The 25,869-nt window shown below is 38.0% G+C and overlaps 1 protein-coding gene across 2 annotated transcripts; it reads left to right on the forward strand.

Annotated features, from left to right (window-relative positions):
- The first annotated feature begins 1,917 nt into the window (after positions 1 to 1,917).
- CASP7 (caspase 7) lies at positions 1,918 to 25,483 on the forward strand. Of its 2 annotated transcripts, none has more exons than XM_068688624.1 (7): positions 1,918 to 1,959; positions 3,571 to 3,683; positions 20,484 to 20,632; positions 21,570 to 21,698; positions 22,130 to 22,305; positions 22,402 to 22,540; positions 23,882 to 25,483. In XM_068688624.1, the coding sequence occupies exons 2-7, from the start codon at positions 3,571 to 3,573 to the stop codon at positions 24,103 to 24,105; spliced, it is 930 nt and encodes a 309-aa protein (XP_068544725.1). In that variant the 5' UTR covers positions 1,918 to 1,959; the 3' UTR covers positions 24,106 to 25,483. The 2 variants fall into 2 exon arrangements, with proteins under 2 accessions (XP_068544725.1, XP_068544724.1); XM_068688623.1 differs by lacking the exon at positions 1,918 to 1,959 and adding an exon at positions 3,148 to 3,171.
- The last annotated feature ends 386 nt before the right edge of the window (positions 25,484 to 25,869 follow it).

Here is a 25,869-nt window from a genome sequence, read left to right on the forward strand (position 1 = left end):
CAGTGTATCAAACCATCCACCTTTTCTTGCATAATATATAAAATCCTAACAACCATAATTTAGGAGGGAATACCTTGAGAGTCATTCAAGCTCTCCATCCTAGAAGTATCCCCACCTCTGCCTCCCAGGTCACAGCAACGACTCACCCTTGTTTTCACAGCTGTTGTGCAGAACACAACAAAAAGATATTATTCCAGACAGGTACTACTTAGTTGCCTTAAGTCTTCTAGTATGTACCTGCCATCTATCTTTCTATTTCCCAAAGGTATGCTCCATTGTCATCCTACAACTGCTTACATGGTAGTTAAACACTTCTTTTCTACAATGCAAATATCCACTCAAAGGCTTCATTATTAATGTTTTTAGAGACTGCAGCGAGTCTCTGGGGATAAGAAAAGGAATGCTGATGCATCCCATTGCTGGCTCTTCCCTCTGCCCAATAATGCACATGGCCAGCTGTGCAGTATTACACGTGAGAAAAATTTTCCTTCCTGACCCTTCCCCAGGTAGCAATCACTCTATGCCCAGAAGCAAGGTATTTCCTTCTACTTCTGTATTTTCTAATTTCTCCCTTACTCAGCACTGGAAACCAGCAAGAATTTCTGAAAAATCTAGGACTTTACTCTGCATTAAAATCAGTTAATCCAACAGGTAGTTAAGAAAGGCATTGCAGCACACTGAGGAATCAACCCCTCACTTTGTGAATGTCAGCAACTAACATGAAAATGACAAAGAGAGGTTTCATCAACAGTTTCAGTCGTAAATTTCCCACATATAGATCTGTAAGTGATCTCTTCAAAATTGAGAAGTGTTATCAAATATCGTACTACTTTTGCAATAGCATTACAATGACTTTGGGAACAGACATTTCTAGATCTACTGATTTGGCTGTGAGGGCTGGTGGCAATGGACAAACTTAGCTGTCAAGACATAGAAAGACAGTCAGCATACAGCTTCTGGATTTCCTGGATAACCTCCACACATCGTCAGGAAAGCAGATTTGGATGTTCTGAAGCTCAGGAGCCAGTGTCACTCATAGCTGGTTATGGCATAGTCCACTCCCACCTCTCCTCTGCACACGTTTACTCAAAGACCTACACATTCCCAGTTTCTCTCTTGCCCGTAACGCTCTATCACAGATTTAGAAATGGCGTTGGCTTCTTGAAAAGCAGCAGCTAACAGATGGCAAGCAAGGAGCCATGGGATTATGTCAGAGTCTGATTCTCAGGTGCAAACTTTGGCTGCACGTCCAACCAGGAGCTACAGGCGTCATCCCACAAAGCCGTGTGCCGGGCCTGGCGAGAGCCACGGCGCAGTTCAGAGGCTGCTCGCTCACATCGAAGCGGTGACCTGTCGGGAAGCAAAAGGCTGTTTGTTACGGCGCCTGTGTTTTGTGCCAATTACGAAGCAGTTACAGTGAAAGATGTCGCTTTGATGTAAATCTCTTCAGGTAGTGAATGTTAAACACCGCGCACCGCTGGGTAGGTGTATGATTTTGCAGGATTGGAGCCCGCATCCAGGAGTAATTAGTAAGACTGTGCCAATCTCCAGCCCGTGTACTGGACTGCTGGGCCTGATGCAGAGGCTACACAGTGGGATACCGTAATTAGCAGAGATGCAACACAGTGAATAATTGGAAAGATACGGAAATGCCACAGAAGTTTATAAATGGGAAAAAAAAAAATTCCTTAGATCTAGACAACCTCGTATCACCATGAAACTTAAGGCTCTCCTTTTGAGGGGGGTGTGAGGGAGCGCCGCTATTAAACCCGGCAATTTCCTAATTTTCTCTTGGCTGCGACCAGCCTGTGGCTACGGGGCAGCCGGGGTGGGGGGGGGACGAGCCGGGGGCACCCCTGGGACACTGGGCGGAGCAGGGCCGGGCCGGGGCGTCCCTCCCCGCTGCCTGGCGCTTTCGTTTTCGTTTTCGCTTCTGCCTCGCCGGAGCCCAGCGCCAAGGCAAGCCCCGGATCCGCTTCGCTGCCCCCCGGCCGCCCTCCCCGCTCCTCCCAAGGCTGACGCTCCGCGCCCCCCCCTCCTCCCCAGCCCTGCTGCTGTCCCGCTGCCCGCTCCCCCCCGGCCTCGCCTCTCCTCCCCCGGCTCCGCTTCTCCTCCCCCGACCCCCCCGGTCCCCTCCCTGCCGGTCCTTTCCTTCTCGCCGGCCTTTCCCCCTGTGGCGGGGCCGTCCCGCCGGGTGGCCGCACGGCCATTTCCTGGAGGCGAGCTGGCGATTCCGGGCATGGCCGCTGGTGCTTGCCCCACCTGTGTGGGGCAGCTGCCCTGGGGCGGCTTCTCGGCCTCCTCTGACTGCTCGCTTTTTCCTTTCTTGCCTGTTCTAAGCGTGGCTAACAAGTAGTTTATTTGTCGAATGGGGGCTGCTGTTGCTCTCGGGGAGCTTAAAAGTCTGCTGAGTGGTGTTGGGGGTCATGCAGCCAGCCTGGTCCTGCTGCGGGCTGCCCGAGCTAGATACAGAGCTGTATGCTTCTGAGTAAAAGCATTGCAAAAGCAACCTTAATCTGCCTAAATATGGGAATGGGGCAGGAAAAGCTGCTGGATTTTCTTCCTGAAAATCTGAGGCCAGAGCTGGACAAACGGCTCAGCAAATCCCACTGGTAGCAAAGGTGTGGGGTCCCGCTTTTGCTTCTCCGCTGCTCTTCTCGCCCCGCGCTGAGCTGATGCAGGGTGCAGCACTATCAAAAAGTGACTCCTTACAGTTTTCTGCTAGTTTAACAATCTAAGTAAACTTAGCGAGTGGTCAACTCAGTACACAGAAGAAAGACCTTCTTTTTTTTCATTAAAAAAAAAAAAAGCCACTAGACCAACTCAGCCATGTGGTACCTACTGTCCCTTTTGAGATGGCTGAAGATGTTCCAAGCTTACACCAGAGTACCAAAAAATTGGCTGAAATACAGCAATTTGCATAAGAGGCTTGTTTATGTCATGAAAAGTCTTTTAATTTCCAAGAAACACTCATGTTTTTTCCTAACGACTGTACACATGTATTAATTAATCATTAGAAGAATATAAAATTGGTCTTAACGGTTGATACAGACAAAACAGAGAAATTAAAAATTAAGATTCCATCCATGGAAGATAACACCGAGTTTTCTCTTATGCTCATTTGCTTATGTAAATGAAAACACAGGAGATTTCTGGGTGTTTCTGTACCAGGTGAGACTGCAGTTTTAGTTAATTGTCTTTGCTTTGTTCTAAACACACCTTTTCCCAAACCATGAAAATTTTCAGGGAATTAGTAGTAAGATCTTAGATCATAGATCATAGAATGATCTTAGATCATAGAATGATTTCTATTTCTGTCCTTATCTGCAGTTCTGAGTGCTGTTAGACTTGCTGATAACAACCACAAGACAGTAAGTACAGAGGTGGCTGAGCACGTGCAGGGTCACGTGAATGCGGTGTCAAAAATCTATAGCCACTCTTCCTTGATTAAGTATCATACGAGACCAGCAATCCCACATGTATCTGGTTTAATGTTTCGGTTTGTATAAGAATTTCTGAAATAATAGTGTTCATTGAGGGACACTTACGTTCTTGTACTTATGTTTGTAGATGTCAGGAGCTCACCACGTTGATAGTCCTACTGAAGAGAGAAGTGATGAAGGTCAAGATGATGTAGTTGATGCAAAGCCAGACAGAAGTAGCAGACTCTCAATTTTTTCAAGGTAAGTTGCTACTTTTATTTCTATTATTTTTCTATCAGCTATGATACTACTCTTCTAATGGGATTCTAGTATTCAGTTTGCTGTGCCCACAGTGTCAAAGAGGGTCTGATAGAGAGAAGCTGTATGTTGTGTCAGGTCTGGTGTATCTAATCAGTACCCTAAAGCTGAACAGCCCTCAAGCGGCTCTGATTTACACAGACCTATAGTATCTCTCATCAGCTTATTTGGTAGTCAAGAGACCACTAAGTTCGTTTAGCATCAATTGTAGCCCCTCGTCTTAAACATTGCCCTTTCGTAGAGCTGGGAATTAAATATGCCATTAATTATCTATTTTACCGCATTCAGCTCAGCTAATCTCCTACATCACTGGAATCCCCTGCTGACTATTTAAGTTAGTTTGAAGCCTGGATGTGCCATCTAGGCTGTAGCACAAAGAAGCCTCACTGAGTCTAGAGATGTAACCCATTACAGAGGAAATTAAAAGCATTTCATTTTAAAGCCTAGTAGTCTCACTGAAGCATAATCTCACTTTCATTAAATGTACAGGCCACAAGAACTATGTACTGCTGTCTGTACTCCTGAAAACACTAGATAAATGTGATTGAAAATGAAAAAGACAAAAAATGAACATGCAAAATTTACAAATACTATTGTCAGAAAAAGACTACTTCACATTGTGAACTTCTTGTATTTTATTACAGGTGTTTATTACTAAGACTTACATTTACAGAGAGGTTTTGATTTTTTTTTTTTTATTGGACATTCACATTCAAGCGAAGAGTATAATTCAGAGAAAGTATATGTACCAGTTAATTTTATTTTTGCATCTTATTATGAGAGGCTAATGGGTATAGCAAATCTGTGAGAGAACTGAAGCTGCCTTAGTCTTAGAAGACTTTTGATGTGCTGTTAAGCAAATCACTCTACTTTTGCTGTCTCTCATTTTCTCATTCCTCAAGTGTGTTATATGATGTGTATGCGTGTTATTAATTTTCACAAACTCACATAATACAAAATAGACAATGTAACATTTATTTCTAAATCTTGCAAAATACTTTTCAAAGGTTTCTTTTAAAATTTATTAAATGTGTCTTTTAATATACGATTGGTCTTCTTTATAAGAGGTGATATGCTAATACTGTTATTAAATTATGCAACTCAAAGTTAATCGTTCCTGAAGGAAAGGCAAGAATCAGCATTTCTATCACTTTTCTTTTTTTATAAGAAATTTTTCAAGTAATTTGGCTATTCATCAGTTTGAGGCATTCATCTTTTGGCAACTCCTTGAAGATACAATTTGAAACATTTTCCTTTAGAAATAAAAAATCACTCAGATAAAATAAATACAGAAAAAAATAAAATAAAATAAAATAAAATAAAATAAAATAAAATAAAATAAAATAAAATAAAATAAAATAAAATAAAATAAGAGGTACTTGAGAAGATTCAACGTAGATTTTGTAGAAGAAAAATAAAGCCCAAGAAATCTGTCAAAGCTCCTTGAAGAAGCTGATGATAGTTTAAAGAGTGATGAGCTGCTCTTCTACCAAGAAGGTCTTACAGAAACTACAACTCTTTGGCCTGGAGGAAGATAGGAAAAGAATGTGAGAGCATAAAGAAAGATGGGGTATGATAGTGACTGTGATGTAGGAGAAAGTGAATAGAGAGTGACTGATCATGGTGCCTCACAAAACAACTAGGGGGCATCCAATGAAAAGTTTATGCAGTCACTTTAAAAGAATCAGATGTATTTTCAACAAAACTCAGAGTGCAATTGTACGATGAAGTTGTAAAATGTCACAGGATATGCAGATGTAAATACTTTACTTGAATTCAGAAGAAAATAGATGAATACATGGAAGAAAAGGCTGGTGGGAATATTGATGTTAAAATCTTTGGTACAAGATGTCCCTAAATGAGTTTTCTCTGAGAATATTCCGTTCTACATTTTTTTATTTGTTCTCTTAACTCTCATTACTTGTCAGTACCAGCTACTAGTTATATGTACTGTTAGGTAGAACAGAATTGGTTCTTGATTGCCAAGACTCCACTTTGGCAACAGAAAGTTAATACCTGAAAAAAAATGGTGTCTAGAAAGCTTTAGATTGTCTGCAATTATATGTTCTGTTATTTTGTTTTAGCAACCAAATTTTTACCAGCTGTGCAGTACTTTCAAGGAAATTCAGCATTCTGTTTCAATTATTAGTGCTTAATATACGTAATCTCAGTAGGAAAACAACTAACTTGGTAGATCCGCATGTTAATTCTAATGTGGAAGAGAACAGAACAATGAGAAATTGTATTCAAAGCCATGCAGACCAACTTATTCCAGTAGCTTCACAGCTTCAATTCACCTTCCTTTGGCTGTGACTGGAGATTTATGTAGCAAGAGCAGTAATAGGTGAAAATCTTCGATACGGCACATTTCTCTCCACGAAGTCTGTGACCCTGGTTTACCAAGGAGGTAACAAAGCTCAGAACAAGGCACAGAGTGGCTTGTGTGTGCCACAATTTAGGGGAATTCTCTACTACATATTTCCTTTTCTGGGAAAAAATGCTATTACTTAGATAATTTGGGTGAATAAAGTGTTTGGGTTTGTTTTAGGAGTGTTGAGTCTTTTTAGCCACTAGATGGCAGACGGGTTTCACTTTTGTTTACTACAAAACACAACGTAGACAAAAATTACAGACTTGCAGTTGAACAAAAAAGTTGTGTTTCAGAAAGCAGAGACATCAGGGTGCACTCTGGCAAGCCTGAGCCAAACAAAATGTTAAAAGACATTGATAAACAAATATTGAGCTGAGGATTTGAAACACATTTTTAAATTCTTTGTTATAATTAAAAACTAATACAACTTTTCCTTTTTTTTTTTTTTGTCTTCTTTCTTGCATGTATTCATGTTATGCTTTTTGAGACTTTAAAAATAGTCTCTACTTCTCCAAAGTATGATTTAATATCTTCATTTGGAGTCTTTTATTAGGGAACTCTGTTAGGGAGATTGAGAAACAGAGTAGTAAAACCTAGATTAGCATCCAGGTAACAAATTTTTCATGAAATAGAGTAGAATTTGTGTGCCAGTGTATTATATGGAGCTAGGATTTCTCTTACTCAAAATATATTGTTATATTTTTTAAAGTTACATCTGAAAATGCCCAAAATTTGGTAGACTAGCACTGGCTCTGTTAATAATCATGACAGTTGGCTTCAATGAAGAAGCATCATGCAGAAGAGGGTAGTTGTTAGTAGTATCTAGATACCAGGTTTATACTAATTTAATTATATTTATATATAACCGTTGTCCGCTAGTTACTTTTATCCACAGCAGCTCTGCTGTCTGGAAACAGAAGACATTGTTTGAATATATATGTAAAAATTACAAATACTGAGTTACCATTGAAACTCTGTGATACTGTAGTACCATTAATGCAAAAAACTTTGAATCATAGAATGGTTTAGGGTTGGAAGCGACCTTAAAGACCATCCAATTCCAACTTCCCTGCCATGGCAGGGACACCTCCCACCAGATCAGGTTACCCAAAGCCCCATCCACCTGGCTTTGAGCACCTCCAGGGATGGGGCATCCACAGCTTCTCTGGGCAGCCTGTGCCAGTGCCTCACCACCCTCTGAGTGAAGAACTTCTTCCTAACATCTAATCTAAACTTACTTTCTTTTAGCTTAAAGCCATCACTCCTCATTCTATCACTACATTCCCTGACAAAGAGTCCCTCCCCAGTTTTCCTGTAGCTCCTTTTAGGTATTGGAAGGCCAAATGCCTCACATGTATTTTAACAAAATACCCATAAAGAGATTGAGAGTCTGGTAGGGTACGTTGACATACACTCACCAAGAGTACTTCAGCTGTTTAACAGTGTAAAACAACAGAATATTTCTATGTTACTTTTTTCTACCAAGTCAGGCTACTGTAAAGTTTGAGACTCTTTATTTTAATTAATTTGAAAGTTTGCAAGAAACATCAGTGCATATCTTACTTCCGTAGTTCAAGAGTTATGATATCCACCAATTAAGTATCCAAGGTTCAAAGATATATAGGAGTGTTTTTCATTTCATCTGTATGGTGTTTATTTGGGCTACATGGCATCAAAGTGAGGAACCATGGATGTTACTAAAGCTGTTTTAACTTCACGCCCCATATATCAGCATAGTCACATTTCTCAAAATAAATAATCCTATCTTTCAAAGAATAAATACTCATTTTTGAGATTCAGCCACAGCTTTGGAGCTGCAATGAGAGTAGAAAATTGTCTTTGTTTTGGCCTTACTCTTTTATTGCTCTTCTAGCTTTTCAGGAGATATTTTCCATTCACTTTTGGTTACCAACAGTTTCTTTTTGTTTGGTTTATAAGATGTTTTGCAGGTAGCACTTAGTGAAGAGTAGTTTCGCATGGTGTATTTCTTTATTCCTTCTCACATCCGCATGTTTTCCGGAGTTGTCCATTTTGTTTTTTTGGCGCCAGAACTGGGGAGACACTGGGGAACACTGTGCTTGATCTAATTCATTAATTACTTTATTTACTGAAAAACTGCTGCTGGTATCATTGTATGGTTGTGAAGCAACTGTATTGGCCTCCAGATCAGCTGTTTCTGCATTGAAAATAATGTGTTCAAATCCAAATGATGCTTTGAATGATACCTCATCTTTTTTTACCATAACTTTCACAGTTTAAAGGTAAAAAATTAAGTTCTGTTACAGGTTTTCCAGCCACAGAATATTACAGACCTTTCAAACCCAAATATTGCTAAGTGCCTCTTTTATCCTTAAATTAGGTGTAATAAAAATAGCAAGTTACCTTAAAAGAAATAAGAGCCAATGAATCATTATTTGAATTTATGCTCTGGGCTGGAATAAAGAGATCTGAACTGAACACTTGGTTCAGCCTCAGGTTTCCTCTATGTCTCCAAGCAAATCACCATGTGCCATAGTTTTTCCTGTAAACGGGTGATGATCTTTCCTTTCAGCATCCCGTAAAGGCTGTCATTTTAATTTGTGTGATGTTTGTGGTTCTGCTTTCACAGGCTAAATACCAGAGGATGTCCCCCAAAGCACTGAACATATAATTTCAGAAGTAATAGCTTTTGGCATCTCTAGCCTGCTAATATTAATTCCTACATAGACAATAAGAGATTCTAACATAGTGCAACAGAGGTGTTTCTTTTTCATTGCTCTCCCTTAAGCTGGAGGTTGTTTTTTATTTTTTTGTTACTGCACTTTTTGTTAGATCTAGAATTCAACTTCTAGAGTACACGGCAGGAACATTTAACAACGAGTTACAATTGTGGACAGTGCTTTCCCTTGGACACTTAATAAACGTGCCATATAGGAAATAGCCAAGTGTCTTGAAATAGCATCTATCCTAAAGTATAAGAAGTCATTAATTCATAGTCAGTATTTGCTTCCATTCTCCTTGGAGACTTTCTCATGTACAGCACAGCAAATGTGGGGTTATTCTTGAACTATATCTGTAGCAATCACAACAGTGAGCTAAGTAGCCTAATTCCTTTTCATTGTAGTAATTTATTTCCTTCCTTACAATAAACTCTGCTTGTCAGCAGTTAAAATTTGGAGGAAAGCTGTTGTATATTTTCATTTTTAACCTTGTAAAACAACCAACAATGATCCAAATTTAAAATAAACAAAAACTGTGTAAGAGTAAACGTGGGAAATAGTTCAGTGAATTAGAATACAAAAGAGGTTTTGTAAACTGTGTGTGCTGTTTTGCATTATTTTCTTAGGAGCATTCTCTGTGTAAATATTGTAGTGATGGTGAATCAGCTTCTTAGAGAAGGAAGGAAGATGTGTTAAAAAGCAAAGCTTGCTGTCCCACCTGCATCTCAAGATCTGCTCTGTTTTCCTACACTCTTGCATAGGAGCAGTGATAGAATCAGAGTGATGGGAGCGTGTTTTCCGCTTGTCAGCAAAGGTAGGTCAGGCCTGCATGACCTCAGCTCGCAGGGTGATAGTTGTGAGGGTTTGAATAGCCCCATAGAAAAGTCCAGCGTGACCCACTGCTGACACAGGCGAATCTTTGGGCCGGAGCACAGAACACAACCTGTTTCACTCTCCAATGTAGCCCTGAGCATGGTGGGCTCCTAGCATTAGCAAAGAAGATTAGACTTGCTCTTGAGCACAAGCTGAAGCTATTTTCAGATGCAGTGTGGAGTGCCATTTGATGATGAGCCAAGGTACTGTAGAAAGTTATTTATCTCCTTCTTTCTCCACCACCTGTTTGGAAATCTCATGGATGTGCACCCTGAAAGAGTTTAGTTGTGGTGCTTATATCAAGCTAATAATAATTTTACTGGTGTTTTCCAATAGGTAATCCTAGCTAGAATGTGTTTTTTTAGAAGTAGTATTTGGGGGCTTTGATTTATTTTGAGTCATTTTCCAAGCAGCCTCTATAAACTTCTTAGTAGTCCTAGTTCCTATGACAGATAAAAGAGACTGTATCTTTTTATTGCATAATTGGGAGTTGCCTATATACTTTATACTACTTGGGATATTATGTGCAAGATTTCAATTTTCAGAACCCCCGTGGAAGATGTATACGCTCAGGTTTTCCAGAAATGAGTAGAAAGCCTTTCAGCAAGCAATATGGTAAAGCAATTTGGTCAAATTTTACCTTTTGAATGTTATGTTGCATATAATATTGTGAGACCTGCACAGGAGATACCATACAGGAAGTTAATTAGGAAGCTGAAGGTGAATTACAAATTGATGGTTGAGAGTTTAGAATTTGCTCTGTTTTGGTCAACCGTGGGTGTTACACCTCCAAATTTTTGTATAGGCTGTAAAATGTCCATACAATATCAGGCGCCCAAAGACTAGGATACTGCTACCTGCTGTTTTTATTTTTATCTTATTTTATCCTGTCTTTTTTTTAACTGTCATGTGGACAATGTAAGACATAAGACTGTTGAAACTTTTTTTTTTTTTAACTAAGTAGGACTTGCTTAGAACCAGTGTACTCCATCTGCTTCATTTGTATTTAACGAATAAAAATGTAGCCATGGTTTTGATTTTGAGTTATGTTAAACCAATCAATAACAGGAAATTATGAGAGTGAGATACTTGGCACTGAGGGTCATGTTTTACTGATGGGACTCGGTAGGTCAGCTTGATAGGATCCACCTTGGTTGGTCTTTGCCAACCCAGATGATTCTGTGATTTTATGATAGATTTAGGTACAACAACTAGCACTCCAGAAATAGCTGTAATGTACAAAATATGTTAAAAGTTGTAGTCCGAGGTTTGTTCTTTCAAATAGCTCAACTCTTTTCATTACACAATGAGTTTCCAGTTGTCCTTAACCGGGTTTCTCTGTTTTCCAAGTTTCTTAGAAAACTTAGAAAACGTAGAAAGTTTCTTAGAAAACTTTCCCTCCTGATTGGAGAGGGGTCTGAAGCTAAAATGTCACTAAAAAAACTACAAGGGTAGTTCAGGTTTTTAAAAAAATGTCATACAATGAAGGATTTAAAATGTATTCTGTTTAGTTTCTCTGAAGTTGAAAGATAATTTGTTTATAATTTATATGTGGGATATAGTATTAAGAGATAGGAGGCACTTTTTGCAAGAAAACAATGCATAAGTAGACCCAACAGAGTGAAAACATACACAAGATAAATTCAGCCAAGCAGATGTTTAATAGTGAGGGCATTTAAACACTGGATTTTTATTTAGGCACAGCAAATCTTTGAAAAAGTTTGGGTATGAATCTGAAAAACATGCTTCAGATAAAATAAGCTGCAGGTTTGTAGAAACTACTGAATGAGGTTGTGTGGTTTGTTTTGCAAGAGATCAAAGGAAAAGCATGCTCATGCTCACACACAGGAGAGTTAGCTACTGCAGTGAGCATGCTGCAAGTCACCGGTGGATTTTGGTCGCCTCTGCGACTGTTGCGCTTGTGAAGTTTTGTGGTAGGTAAGGCTGTACTGGGGCTGAAGCTAATACACTTCAGATTGTGGCTTCAAAGGATGTGGAACATGCACACAACCACTGCTGCAGTTGAGCTGAGTAGCTGCAACCCAATAAACCATGGCAGATTGGCCATTAAGGTGCCGGGGGCCTTTAGGGGAATGCCATATTCTGTGCACTGCAACCGTTTGTGTATTTTGCAGTTAACGTAAAACTGTTAATGCCTACACATGATTATTTACTATTCAGAGAAGCTAATGAGCAGTAACCAAAGCTAGGGAGTGGTTTCTGGACTAAAATCCCCTGTAGACCTCCACAGTGCAGCAGTTTTTTCCACCAGGCACGTGCCAGTAAGCTACCTCACCTACTCTGGACCTAAAGATTGTGCAAATGTGTGTTTGCTAAGGGCAAAACAGGGGATTTTAAATTCGTTCTCTGGGTTACTGCGCACTGATACCATCCTGTACAGAAGCCATGAGATCTGTAATTGCTTCATGAGATTGTAATTGCTTGAAATAGGTTTGTTCAGGCTACATTTGTAATGAAAAAAAAATGAAGGCCCAATGATGTGGAATTAGTTCCTCACAGTTATTCAACAGCAGAAGCAAAATTTGAACTCAGTTCTCCATCCTGAGCACATCTATATGGCTCTCAGTGTGGGTAACGGCATGTATCTTCCCCCTGGAACCAGTCAAGCATTTTGGGTTTGTTTAATACTTTTCATCAAGTTAACTCAGCAAAGCATAGCTAGCATGTTATCTTAATAAATACTTTTATGGCTTGTGTTTTACTGTTGGAGGTGGTACAGAATGCTATAAGAAACGTAGGAAAATGCCAAGATTTCTTTAAAAAATTGAAGCATTTTATTTTGCAGATTTTCTGCAATACCTGTAACAATACTGCTATGTGTTTCATAGCAAGATCAAAAGTCAGATTTCGATATGAAACTGTTTTACTGGCCTGGAACCCAGTCTTGCCTTGGGCAAAGAAATTGTTAATGAAAGCTCAGGTCTTTCCCAGCCCTATTGGCATCTTCACAAGTTCAAGGAAGTAATTCCACTGTTTACTTAACTCCTTTCTTTCAGGACTGATACAAGAATATTTCCCTTTCAAAATGAATCCTGAGATTAGTGTGTTTATAGTTAGAAGAAGGACTCAGGACATGTTTTTTTCCTAAGAAACAAGGGACGCTCTTCATCAGCTTCCTCGTATCAGGTCCATTCAAGCCTTTTCCTCTGGTGATTTTAAGTGATCTTTGTTCGGTCAGCTGACAATCCTGTTCCAAAGAAGTCATGAACATCAGTTTAAAAGGCGGCTGAGGACTAAATATTTACTATGGCCCTGATCTTGTGAACAGTTAGAAGCAGACTTTATTTTATGGCCTGTCTGGTCCTCTTACTTTTAGTAGGTCTATGGGATGTGCTCATTAGGGGGTGTGGTGTTTGAGTAAACACACTTGCCACTTCCTGGCATTCTACCACTTCCTAAAAATGACTTTTGTGGTTTAGGCACTTCAGCAGAGTGGTATATGAAGAAGAAAGCACTGGCCAGACTTTTTATGTCATTGATAAATATGAACCTTACACGCCAGAGTTACCAAATTGATCTGCTTCACCACCATTTAAAATTTCTTTAGCATAGAAAACAAGGCTATTGTGTTAGAGGGAACAGAAGTATAGGACTGTTTGTTTGTTTTCTGTTTAAATGCTTCTTTGTATTGTGCTTTTTATGTTTGCTATTGTTTTCTAAATTGACACTGTCAGTTTTCATGCCTTTTGTCCAATCTCCTTGCCACAGAAATATAGGTGCAATTACGTGTAGGTGCTTTTAGGGGAACTTCTATGTTCAGTTTTGTAGGACCCCTTTTCTCTTCTAAATGAAGAGTTTCTATTTTGTTGAAAAGATTCTGACTTCAATATTAGAAATCTCTTTAACTCTTTTAATATTTCTCTGGAGCATATTTAAAAATGGCTTTCTAAGGACTGCTTGTTTTGTTGGTGCTGGTTCATCAAAATCAGCAGTCATTTGTTAGTAGCTTTCTGTAAGGAAAGTAAGCAATATTTACTTGAACTTCTTCCTATGTTATTAAATATTCCTCCTTTTTCCTCAGGAGATAGTTCAACTATTAAGCCGTTTTTCAGTTTACCAACTGGCACATAATTTGGAAGCTTGGGAAACCTTTAAAGTAATAGATTGTAAAGCATATTATTTTTTTTCTTACTTGGTTTACAATTATATTTAAGCTCTTTAAGGAGAGTCGTTGGCAAGGCATTACCTGTCTGAAAAAGAGAGAAGTGGAAATCTCATCTGCTGCTGGGGTATATTCAGGAGAAAAGGTTTGAGAGCCAATTGTGTGTCACAGACAGATTGCAAACAGAATGGAGATCTCCCAAAAGCCAATCTCTTATGCAGTGGCTCCAATTAGTATTTAAAGTAGATTGTATTTCATATTCCAGCGTGCAGCCTTGCTAGTGTGTGACCCAGAATCATATAATCAAATGCAGTGTAAGACAGATGTAGTATTTGGACTAGCCTTTCTGGGTTATGCTTAGTTAATCCCATATAATTTATGCTTGCTGGTTATTAACAGTAAAAGAATATTCATTTTATAAAGGAAGCTTCAAATAGTGACACATTCATCTTGTCCAGAAATGTTGCTGCTTTGCCAACCTGATGCAATATTAATGGGAAAAGGCAACAGGATAATCTATTATTTGCATGCAGCTCTAAATCTGCATGACATTTTACCAAAATGGATCTGACAAAGAACAAAGAATCTGCCTTAAAGTACTTAAGATCTAAAAAGCTCTAGTCAGGTTTAACAAGTGTCTTGTGCTTGTTATTACCAATAGGTTCCAAGAGAAAAAAAAAAAATCAAAGAGGGAAAAGTGTACAGCAATTAAAGGTGTACTAAATATGGTGAAATTAGACTGGATAAAAATATTGAAACAGGCTAAAAGTATTAAAGCTGGCAGTTTGGTTGTATAGGAATAAGACATATCCATGCATGATCAGAAAGCAACAGACATGAAGAGACTACTAACTGAGAGAAGAGACTGGAGTAGAATCGGGAAACCAAATTTTGAACCTTGATTTGTCAAATTTATGAATTTTGTTTCCTGGTCACTTCTTCAAAAGAATAACTGAATTGGTCTCCACCACACTCAGCTTTACTACACAGAATTTGATGATGTCTTATGAATTCAGACAAAATCGACCTTGCATTTTCAGCATTTCCCATCTATCCTTTAACTGCTTACTAAAAAGAAAAATGAAAATCCACTGCGGAAGGTTTTCCCCAGGAGCGCAAACATAGCACTTGTGATAAGTAGTTGCAAACACCCTGTTTTTTGTGCAAACACCATGCATGCAATAGTGGAAGAAGTGGGGTTTTTAAGAGATAAAGCAGCATAGAACCACACAAAGTGCATATAAATAAAATCAGCAGTATAGGTGACAAAAGTTTCTGTAGAAGTCTTAAAAGTAAAATATTGTCCTTCATGCTTACCCACTCCATTCAGTGGGGAATTTATTGAAATGCAGTATTTTAAGATATCAACAAATATAGAAGTAATGAGAGAGACACCTCAGTGGTTAGTAATAGAATAAATAAAGAGCACTGCAGTTTTAAGATGCCTTCCATCCCACAACATTAAGTGCATCAAGGTTCTGTTGGATGTTGACGGATTAACAAGATTTATACTGTGTAATTTGGCACTGTACCACTACTGTCATCTTTTTGTCTGGACTCAACAGAAAGGCTGGCAACCTGAAACAACAGTAAATGTATTCTCCAATGGCAAAAGGTATGGGGACTCCAGAAGCAACCCTGAGATGATGTATTGTGTAAATTAAGCATGCTTTTTTTAGACAAACAATTTTTCTTTTTAATAGAAACCTGTTACCAGTCATTCAAAATTGATATATGGCTGCACATCAGATTAAAGAAACATGCCAGACTAAAAAAAAAAAAAAAAAAAAAAAAGCTATCACAATATTCTGAGACAATCCTAATCAAATAAAACTTAAATTTACTGAACTACATAGAACAAAAGAGAGTTCTCTCTTTTGTGTGTATGTGTACTTTGGATAGAAATACATGGAATCAATTTAACCTTTTCCACTCCTGTGAATGGAAACTTCCTTAAATTGAATAATATCTTAATTGTTGTTTTGTCTGTTGTGGTTTTTTTGTTTGTTTGATTTTGTTTTTTGTTTTAAAATCTACTTAAATCTTTTAGTATAGTACCAAAAGTCCCTGACTTTCTGTGGAGTAAAAAGGAATACAGCTGTTTTCAAAGCCCAGGTATGCCCTTTAATATCATTGTTAGAATTAATTTTTAATCAACACCATAATTCCTCTTAGAAAAGAAAAAAATGTAAAACCAAATGTGATTCACATTTTGTGAAACAGGGATCCCCTCCCATCCTCTGAGTAGGAAGTGATGATCACGGAATCACAGCATGGTTTGGGTTGGAAGGGGCCATAAAGATGACCCAGCTCCCACCCTCCTGCCATGGGCAGGGACACCTCCCACCAGACCAGGTTACCCAAAGCTCCAACCAGCCTGGCCTTGAGCACTTCCAGGGATGGGACATTTTTTCCTAATTTCTTAGGAATTTCTCCCAGATATCTAATCTAAATCTACCCCCTTTCAGTAGAGGGTACCAACTGAAGAGTACCCAACACACTTTGTCCTATCACTACGCCCCCTCCCCAGCTTTTCTGCTGGCCACATTGTTTTTGGTGCAGCCCAGGGTATGGTTGGCTTTTTGGGCTGCAGGCCCATCGCTGGCTCATGTTGAGCTTCTCGTCAACCACCACCCCCAGGTTTTTCTCCTCAGGGCTGCTCTCAATCCATTGCCCACTGTATTCATGCTTGGGATTGCCCTGACCTAGGTGCAGGACCTGCAATTTGTTTTTATTCTTCTAAATAATTTTAGATTCTTAGTATGCTGCTTTGTCATACCAGCATACTGGTAGCAAAGATAGTGCAGGAGTGATGCTAGTAGAAAGGAAGCCAAAGTAAAGGCAATTGTGACTGCTAAGAGACACTGCTTTCAGTATAACTGACAAGATTTTAATTTTTTATTGAAAATAATCTTTAAGTATATTTAAACATTAACAGTGGTATTTTTATCCTTAAATCCTGATATCTTTACATAGTGACACCATAGTTTACCCAAAGTGTAACAGAAAGGAAAGTTTGTCGTGATAATTAGCATTGCTTTGTACGGTCAAGATCAAAGTTACTACTGGTGCAAATGAATTTATCTCCATTGACTTTGACAGAATTTTGGCCACTAATGCTGATGGGAAGTTTGGCCTTTGCTATTTAAAACTTAAGGAAGAGAATGATAAGTGGTATGGGAAACTTTAATTTTATATTTGAAATGTAAGAAGTTGACAATAATGATTTTTCCACTGTTGACACCAATTGAGTATAAACTTGATAAAGTCCCATTCCCAGACAGACCATTGTCAAGCCTAAGCCCTCGATTTAGAGACACAGTAAGGATGGAAACATGCAAGCTATATGAGGGTGCCATAGTGGAGTTTCAATCTTCCTGAACTCTTGACCAAAAGGAGAGAACATGAAATATGTGAGAGCACTGATTGAAAGACTATTTCTGTCCAAGGGAAAGATCACATTGACCACGAGTGGAGTGAGGAATTAAGGCATGGCTGTAATTAAAGGCTAAAGAAAGAGGAAAGAGTCATAAAATTCAAGCTTCTATTTAGTCTGGGCAAGTTTGAACTCAAAAAGAGGGATGACACTGGATGTCAGAGAAGCAGAAGGAAATAAAGCTGACGGCAGATAGATGAAAACAGTTTATAACAGCACGTAATTAACCCGCGGAAACCCTTTCAGAAACTGCTGTGATTAGGATGCCTAGAGAACAAGTCAACATTTTTATTAACATGTGTCCAGTTCAATGCTTACAAAATAAAAAAAAATCTCTGGAAAGCTTTATCCTTTCAGTCATAAGCCAGCTTCTCACTAACAAGGAATTTCCCTTAAGGGCTGATAAGTACATATTTATTACATTATTAATCATTATTGCAATTATTTAGCTTGTTTAAACTGAAGAGTGGGATTTTATACTATCAGCTTAGGTCACTCAGGCAATTCCCATATTGCACTGTTTTGGCACGGCCAAAAATAAAAATAAAAAAAAGAGTTCTCACTGGACTGCAGAGCAGGGATAAGTATATAGCACAACCTTATTCATTCAGCTTGGACAGATACCAAAAGATTTCTGGAACTGTTTTGTTGTTCTGCCAGTAAAGAAATGATAGGCGTAACCCTGCAAGATACGCCGTGGTTGCTTATTATCTGCTTATCCTGTTCAGGATGGAAAGAATGGTTAGAACAAAGCCATACTATCTTTTGTAAAGGAATGGGGAAATTAAATAAATGGTTCATGCGGACTGCCATGCTGGCAAGGCTCGTCTGTGACATTCTGACATTGAACAGCCCAGAGCTTCTGGCTTGCTTTTGGGAATGCCAGCAGTAGCTACATCCCATACAGACCTGAGGCTTTCTGCATGAATGAGTGCAAACTCCTGAACTCGGAAGTGAAGTGGTTTCAGAGCAGAAGTTGTGGGGCTACATTCCGGGGCCAATTCACCCAGCTGCTGTTCTCAGAGAGCTTCTGTGTGCGGTTACGTGACTGCCTGACTTCTGGTCTACAGTTAGATCACTTCCAGCATTTTAGGAGAGCAGTCAGTGCAAGCACAACGCTGTACCACTTCTGTAGATCTGTCCTAAGTGTTCATGGGCTACATAAAAAAGGAATTTGTGTACAACACCCTTGTAAACATCCTAGTATTTGTAACAGCCACTGCTAGTCATACAGCATTGTCAGGAAGCTGGTGAAGCCAGGGAAATCTGTAGTACTTGAATCCAGCGTGGACTGAGGAAATTAGCCTCTTCATTGATCTGGGTGCTTATTTGTTTTGAAACTTTTTTTTCTCTCTCTCTTTTTTTTTTTTTTTTTTCTTTTTTTCCTATAGAGTAGTCTAGTGATATGGGATAGGGGGGAATTAGGCTAAAATAAGAATGCAAGATCTCTTTGAATCTCAAATGTGATACTAACACCATACAACTGTGAATAATTCTTTAAAATGGTTAAAATCTTTTTTTTTTTTTCTTTTTCTTTGAGGCAAAGCATATTTAATTATTGCTCCCAGGGCCCTCAAGAAGTAGTATGTAGTGAGAATACCAATACTTGTGATTTGCCAGAAAAAAAACACTGTACTTTCAGAGTATCAAGTACAGTCCTCAAGTAGGCACAATTCAAAACCTTGTTTCATAGTCTCTAAAAGAACTCTAAGAGAGGAGATGACATTACGAGGGTTATGTGTAAAAACAATACAGACACAATACTGGCTAGGTGCAGCTATTTGACTTGGTCCTTTATAACAACACTCAAAGATAAGAAGAAACAGTGTTAAAATCGAATTGCAGTAGTATATAAACATGATGAATCATCCAGAGATGGTTTGTTACAGTTTCCAGTTAGGCCTGTCCTTTAGTCATAAAAAAGAGGACACGGAGCCAAAACAATTGTTAGATCAGGTAGGTAAGAAAGCACGTTTCCTACACAGCATTTCATCAATTTGCAGCAATCTCATGTCTACAGGCTGTTATTGAAGCAAATGGCTTGGTAATTCTCTAGAAAGATGTCAGAATGAGGAGCTTAAATTATGGGAAAAATCTCATGTGGTTAAAAACAAACTGTAAAGTGCAGTTAATTGTGCTAAGAAAACAGGTTATGTTTTCCTCCCATACTTCAGCAGTAAGTATTGTTGGAAGCAGGATGCCAGACTAAATCAGTAAGAGGTTTGTTGTTACCTTCTTCTGCCCTTTCCCGAGCATTGTTTCTAACTGTGCTGCTCCAGAGCTCAGTTTTATTTCTGAGGCATCATCAGACTCTTTAAAGGCTCTAACTGGCTTCAGTTCTGCTTGTGGAGATCTCAAAATCGGAAGCCACCTGGCTGGACCAAAAAGTCTACCTCTAAAATCAAGTACTGCCGAGTCCCTTGTGACTGTACTTCAGGCGGGCGTCCTGGCTGTAATAGATTGTTCAATAATTCTTCATTTAGAGTAAATTGGTGGGTAAGGTCCATGCTGTCTCTCAGCAGCTCTTTGTCATTCAGTCTATGTCTCTCTTACAAAGCAGAAAGGTCAGTGAACAGCTGTATGAATGGAGAATATTTATAGGGGATTTTTATTTTTTTTTAATGTGAGGTTCAGATTCTGATGAGATTACACTTAAAATTTACTTAGATTTTACTTAGGTTCAAACCACTGATTGACAGACCAAGTTAACACATGACCTGTTCATATCTGTAACCTTTCTCAGTAGAAACTATCAATCTTCATAAAATCTGGGGATGGTGATGATTCAATAAACAAATCCTATCATGCCATGGGGTATACTGTGTATCTTCTTGTCATGTGTGGAATAGTTAGTAAGGAAGATCCATTAATAAATGTAGTTCCATTAATTAATTATAGTAAAAGTAAAACAGTACTTATGTCCTGAACCATAGTTTGCAAAAGCCTAACTTGTTTTGTTTTATCCGTGGTATTTGGGTCAGGGTCTGCTCGTACCGCAGCTCAGTCAAGTGTGACTTTACCATCATCAAAATCCAATAGCGTACAGTAATTGCTGCATGGAAATGACAAGACTTAAGCAATGAGTTAATATCTCTACATCTCTGTCTGAAATACGAAGGATGAAAACAGATACAAGAGAAATCAAAACACGAGTTCGGGCTGCTGCAATAGTCTGAGTCAAGATAAATAGGCACGTTGCATGTGACTGGCCACTAACAGTATTTTCGTTTGGTTCACATAGAAAAAAGAAGAATGGAGAAGAAGAGCAGCCAAAGTCCTCTCTCAGTAATCAGTACCGAATTGTTACACCCACATTCCAGTATAATATGGACTACAAGAAAGTTGGCAAATGCATTATTATAAACAACAAAAATTTTGAAGACAAAACAGGTAATGTTCTTTGCGTGCTTGAGAGGGAAGGTTGGACCACATGACCTCCAGAGGTCCTTTCCAACCTAAACTGTTCTGTGATTCTTTTGATGACATTCATTACAGATTTCAGATTTTTTACCCTTTCATTTATCAATAAACCTATTATTTTCAGAGTATTGAATTTAATTACTATACTTACCTTATTTGAGAAATAGTTGTTCCTACAGTTTTTTTCTGGTATCTAATACTTACATTGGAGCACCTCTTTGCAGTTCCTTTGCAGTAGATATTTCAAAAAGCACATCACCTTGCTCTGCCAACTTCAAACTAAACCTTTGTCCCAGACTTTAAGGGTGTGTTGTTAAAATTTGAACTTTGGTATCTGCAGCCTGTATTATAACTTTCCCATCCCTGAAAAATAACTTAATAGCTGTAGCCGTGCTACAAATCTAGTATCTATAGCTATGCACTGCTCACTTCTCTGTGGTAGATGCATTTAACTTTCTAGACTGTGTACAGTTTTGAAGCAGATGATATTTGTGTTAGTCAACTTTATAGTTGTGTTTTTTTTCCCCTACACACTAGGCAAACACATTAAATGAAGAGCTTATTTCAAAGAATTTACATCAGTGTCTTTTATGTGGATATCATAGGGACTCTTTTTCAACAATAATTCCTTGGGGTGCTTTATGCATGTGTTAGTCTGCATAACCAAAAGGAGATAGAATCCTCCACAGAGGTTCCGTGTTCCAAGATTCTGGAGGTATGCCAACATTTTTCAGGATAAGATACATGTTAACATTGAACTTTGCATTATTTTACATTAAAAAGAACCTCACAACTGTTCTAAATGCTGAAAATGTTAGAGGATTGTTTTGAAATTGTCACCTTTCAATATATAAATTATTCTGAATTGTCTAACGTGCAATCAACTGTATTGTTTCTTTTCTGACAGGAATGGGTACACGCAATGGCACTGATAAAGATGCTGGAGATCTAACTAAGAGTTTTAGAAACTTAGGTTTTGAGGTTCACATATACAATGACCGAAGCTGTGATGATATGAAAAAACTACTGAAGCAAGGTAAAAATTTACAATCATAGAATAATTGTGGAAAGGACCTCTGGAGGTCACCCAAGTTATGCACTGCACAGAGCAGGTCAGATTAGAACAGATTGCTTAGGCCCCTCTAAATGAAGTTTTCTGTGTAGGAGGACTGGGTTTCTGAACAGATTAGCTTTAATTCCCCACCTCTTCCTCCAAAGTCAATTCAGAAGTACAGTTTTATTGTCATAGTAAATGAAGACTGTTGTCGTTTAGTGAAGAGTTTGGCCTGCTTACTCCAGTGGACTAGACCCTGCATTCATTTATTCAAGGTACATTGTTAAAAAGTGGGTTGTGTCATCTTTATCCACTTCTTATGCCTTCCAACAGAGGCCCACTGTACATTTAGTCTCAGGAAGTTTTCATTTAAAGTTTTACTTCCTTTTGGTTAAAAAGTATTTGACTTGTAGCTGCTGAAGAGAATCACAGTGATGCTGCTTGCTTTGCCTGTATCCTTCTAAGCCACGGGGAGGAAGGCCTCATCTATGGCACCGATGGACCTATGGCTATCAAACATCTGACTGCACTCTTCAGAGGAGACAAATGTAAAAGCCTTATAGGGAAACCCAAATTATTTTTCATTCAGGTAATAGCTCTAAGGTAAATATAATACCCTACTGCAGCAGCAGAGAAGACGTGTTTTGTCATGTGTCTGGTCTTGTCATCTTCACTGCTATTTCAGGCATGCCGAGGCTCTGAATTTGATGAAGGTATACAAACTGACTCTGGACCTGCAAATGACACTCTGGAAACAGATGCCAATCCTAGATACAAAATTCCAGTCGAAGCAGATTTTCTGTTTGCATATTCCACAGTGCCAGGTAAAAAAAAAAAAAAAAAAGTGTGGGAGGAAAGAAGCCTGACAACTTATCACTCATATGAATTAATTATGCACTATTTGTAAATTAGATATGCATTTTTACATTTAAATTTCAGTAACCGGGTATGTGTAAGTGAATAAAAAAGAAACAGTTATATTCCGTTAGATGTTTTTTTTTAATTCTGTTTTCTGTCTTCAGAATTTTAATTTTGTTTTTTGTCTTCAGCAACTGTAACATTTTTATTTTCAGAAGTGCAAATAGATGTGCTGTATATGTTGACTTTCACTAACATTCAGAATTTTAATTTACTATGGTTAACAACCTTTTTTTTAACAAGAAGCTAGATTTTAAAGGATATACTCCTACTGTAGAGCTATGGAGCTAAAAGTATAGCATGCATGTCACAGTAGCACTGACTTTGTAGGAGGTACATAATCAAAATAGAGAGTGTGAATCTGATTATGAGGCTATAATCATGCGGAACAGAAATAAGTTATATTAAATATGTTTTTAAAATTGCTTAATAAAGAACCATGATCTGAACTCCTTTATTACAGCATATACAAAGTTTGTAGGCAGAGAATTAATCTTTGATTCGAGTTGCTAATATAGCCGGAAGAAGTTGGAAGTCCTATCTTCAGTTCTCCATAGACATTTTCCAAGTGTAGTAGTTACTCTCATAAAACATGTATTTCTACAGAACTTGTGTCTGTGCCCCTAATGCATCCATCACAGCTGCTGCAGTACTAGCCCTAGTATTGTAGATCCTCATTGATAAGCTGGTGTACACTGATGGGCAAAAAGCTAAGACCCAGCGTATGTTGGGCCAATTTGTTGTATCTGCACCTTTTATGCTAGCTACCGCTAAGACAGGAGAAAGCCCAGATTTGGCAGGTAAGAAGGCACAGACATTACAGATGGCAAAGGAAGGGGATACTGCCTGTTTTAGTGACTATGTTGAATTTGAGTCGAATGCAGAAAGAGGATGATTTATGGCATGAAGCTAATACAAAAATAAGGTTCTATGGGAAAATATATCACAGAATCACAGAATCACAGAATTTCTAGGTTGGAAGAGACCTCTCTTCCATATGTCTCTTCCAGAGACATATAGAATGGTACTGTAAATATAGAATGGTATCGTACGGATGATGTTATTCTCCACATTAATAAAGCAGGATAGGTGATACAACTAGTAAGAATTTAACTTTGTGTGTGCAGTTACTGTAAATCCAGAATCTTTCACAGAAACTAGTAAATCTCTGATATTCCGTTCTTCAGTGCAAGACAATAAGACAAAAGGAAAAATAATGTACTTTTTTTATGTGTCTTCCCTGCAAGGTTATTATTCATGGAGGAATCCTGGAAGAGGCTCCTGGTTTGTGCAGTCTCTGTGCTCTGTGCTAAATGAACATGGAAAACAACTTGAGATCATGCAGATCCTCACACGGGTCAACTATGTGGTTGCCACAAATTTTGAATCACAATCTGATGATCCACGCTTCAGTGAGAAGAAGCAGATTCCTTGCGTAGTGTCTATGCTTACTAAGGAACTTTACTTCTGAAAGCAGATTTTAATGCAACCAATGATGTGAGATCAGGATATGTTTTTGGGTGGAGATTGGATTATAAATTGGAATAACACTATTTTATATAATTCAATTACACTAGATTTATAAATCGCATAAGCTGGAGTATCTGATGGATGGACAATATACAAGATTTAAAAAAAATAAATGCTCTGGACCAACCCTACAGCTGATACAAATTATTTTGATTTTCCTTAGTGTGGCTGTCTTGATTTATGGGTATTGAAGATGTTCTGAGAGTTACCTACCTGATCCATAAAGGTTTATTCCAGAAAACAGATTGTAAAATTTATTTTAAAAAGCATCAATGAGACTCCATCTTTTCTCTCACTACTAGCTCAAAGAACTGTAAATTCCTTGGAAATTTCTGAAGACTGTCATACTATGGGAATGTCCAGAGATAAAACTAATCTTGTAGCTCTTTAAAAGGGTGGTTCATAGTCTAATTTATTCATTTCCTTTTTTATGAGCATTATTAATGATGATTAATGGTTGCTCTGTGCTTAATATGGAAGTCAATTTACTTAGTTATCGTTCTAGCAAAAGGTGGTTTTATTTGTAGGTGATTCAGTTGAATAGTATTGAAATGTGACAAACATTTTAATTTTATTTTATTCTAAAATTGGGCAAATTGTAATTGGATGATGCCTTATTAAATTGCCACTTTGGAGACTTTTGCTTTGCAAATGACAATTAACTGTTAGAACAGCCTGAAACAGTGGTATTGAAATTTGTTTGCCTGCAGAAATAAAAATATCTGATTGTTGATTCAGAAGTTTTGAATCCACAGAAAGTTAATGTCTAGGCTTTGTTATAAAAAATAAAAAAAGGTTTAATGTTGAAATGATAGAATTATGTGAATGTTTACAAGTGGATGTTTAGATTTTACTTATGTCTGTGAGGAATTTTGCCAAGACTGGAAATACTTACTTGAATCAGAAACCAGAAGTGCCTTTTTAGTTACTGTATTGTCTTGATCTTGTATTTTGGAGATATGTCAATGATGATCATATTCCTACTTTTTATATTCTGTTTAAATTTGGTAGCTAGTTCAGAAAAGTAAGTTTTATGATTTAGTTAGACTGCTAAATGATAAGTTATTCACCCTTTTCCCAGTAAATGCATTCTATACTTTTTTATTGTATTTTATTTTATTTTATAAATCTTCTAAGAAAATAGTTACATGTTACTAGGGCCAAATTACCAAATTATTAAGTTAATTTTCTTACAAGAATTATGGCATAATGAGGCATATTTTTTCATAAGTCAAATTTACAATTGTTTGAATAAAATGAATTACTGTTTTGTAGAAGTCTTGAGCGTGACATCAATAAAGACCTGTTTTGTTTTTTAATTTCTTATGAATATCTGCCTGTTTGTCATTTAATCTGGCAAAGTGAAAACCCACCAAAATACTTCCCAAAAGTTATTTCAGCCACGAATGCAGATGGTTCAGCCAGTGACTGGTGAGGTTCTCTGTGACTGGTAAGGAAACAGAGGAGTTAATATTTATGAGTTTATTCCAAGAGTAGGAAAAGCTTCTTACCTTATCTGATATGATGTCCTAAAGAACAAACAAGTGGACAGAGGGGGTCTTTACTAGACTTTGTGGTACTTTTATTTTAATGGATACTAAATAAGGACAGCTTGGGAATTTCCAACTAATAGCTGAAATGGTTGCTGTCTGTCTAAGAAAAAAGGCAAAATAGTAGTGTTATTTGAAGCTCTTCAGTTCTCTAA

This window comes from Anas acuta, chromosome 7 (assembly GCF_963932015.1).
Source record: "Anas acuta chromosome 7, bAnaAcu1.1, whole genome shotgun sequence".
Lineage (NCBI taxonomy): Eukaryota > Metazoa > Chordata > Aves > Anseriformes > Anatidae > Anas > Anas acuta.

What these genes read in the sequence shown, in the direction of transcription:
- CASP7 (XM_068688624.1), top strand. Translation starts at nt 3,571, where the DNA reads ATGTCAGGAGCTCACCACGTTGATAGTCCTACTGAAGAGAGAAGTGAT. An exon ending in CCAAATTATTTTTCATTCAG is followed by an intron (nt 22,306 to 22,401) that starts GTAATAGCTCTA and finishes CTGCTATTTCAG; the next exon opens with GCATGCCGAGGCTCTGAATT. An exon ending in TGCATATTCCACAGTGCCAG is followed by an intron (nt 22,541 to 23,881) that starts GTAAAAAAAAAA and finishes CTTCCCTGCAAG; the next exon opens with GTTATTATTCATGGAGGAAT.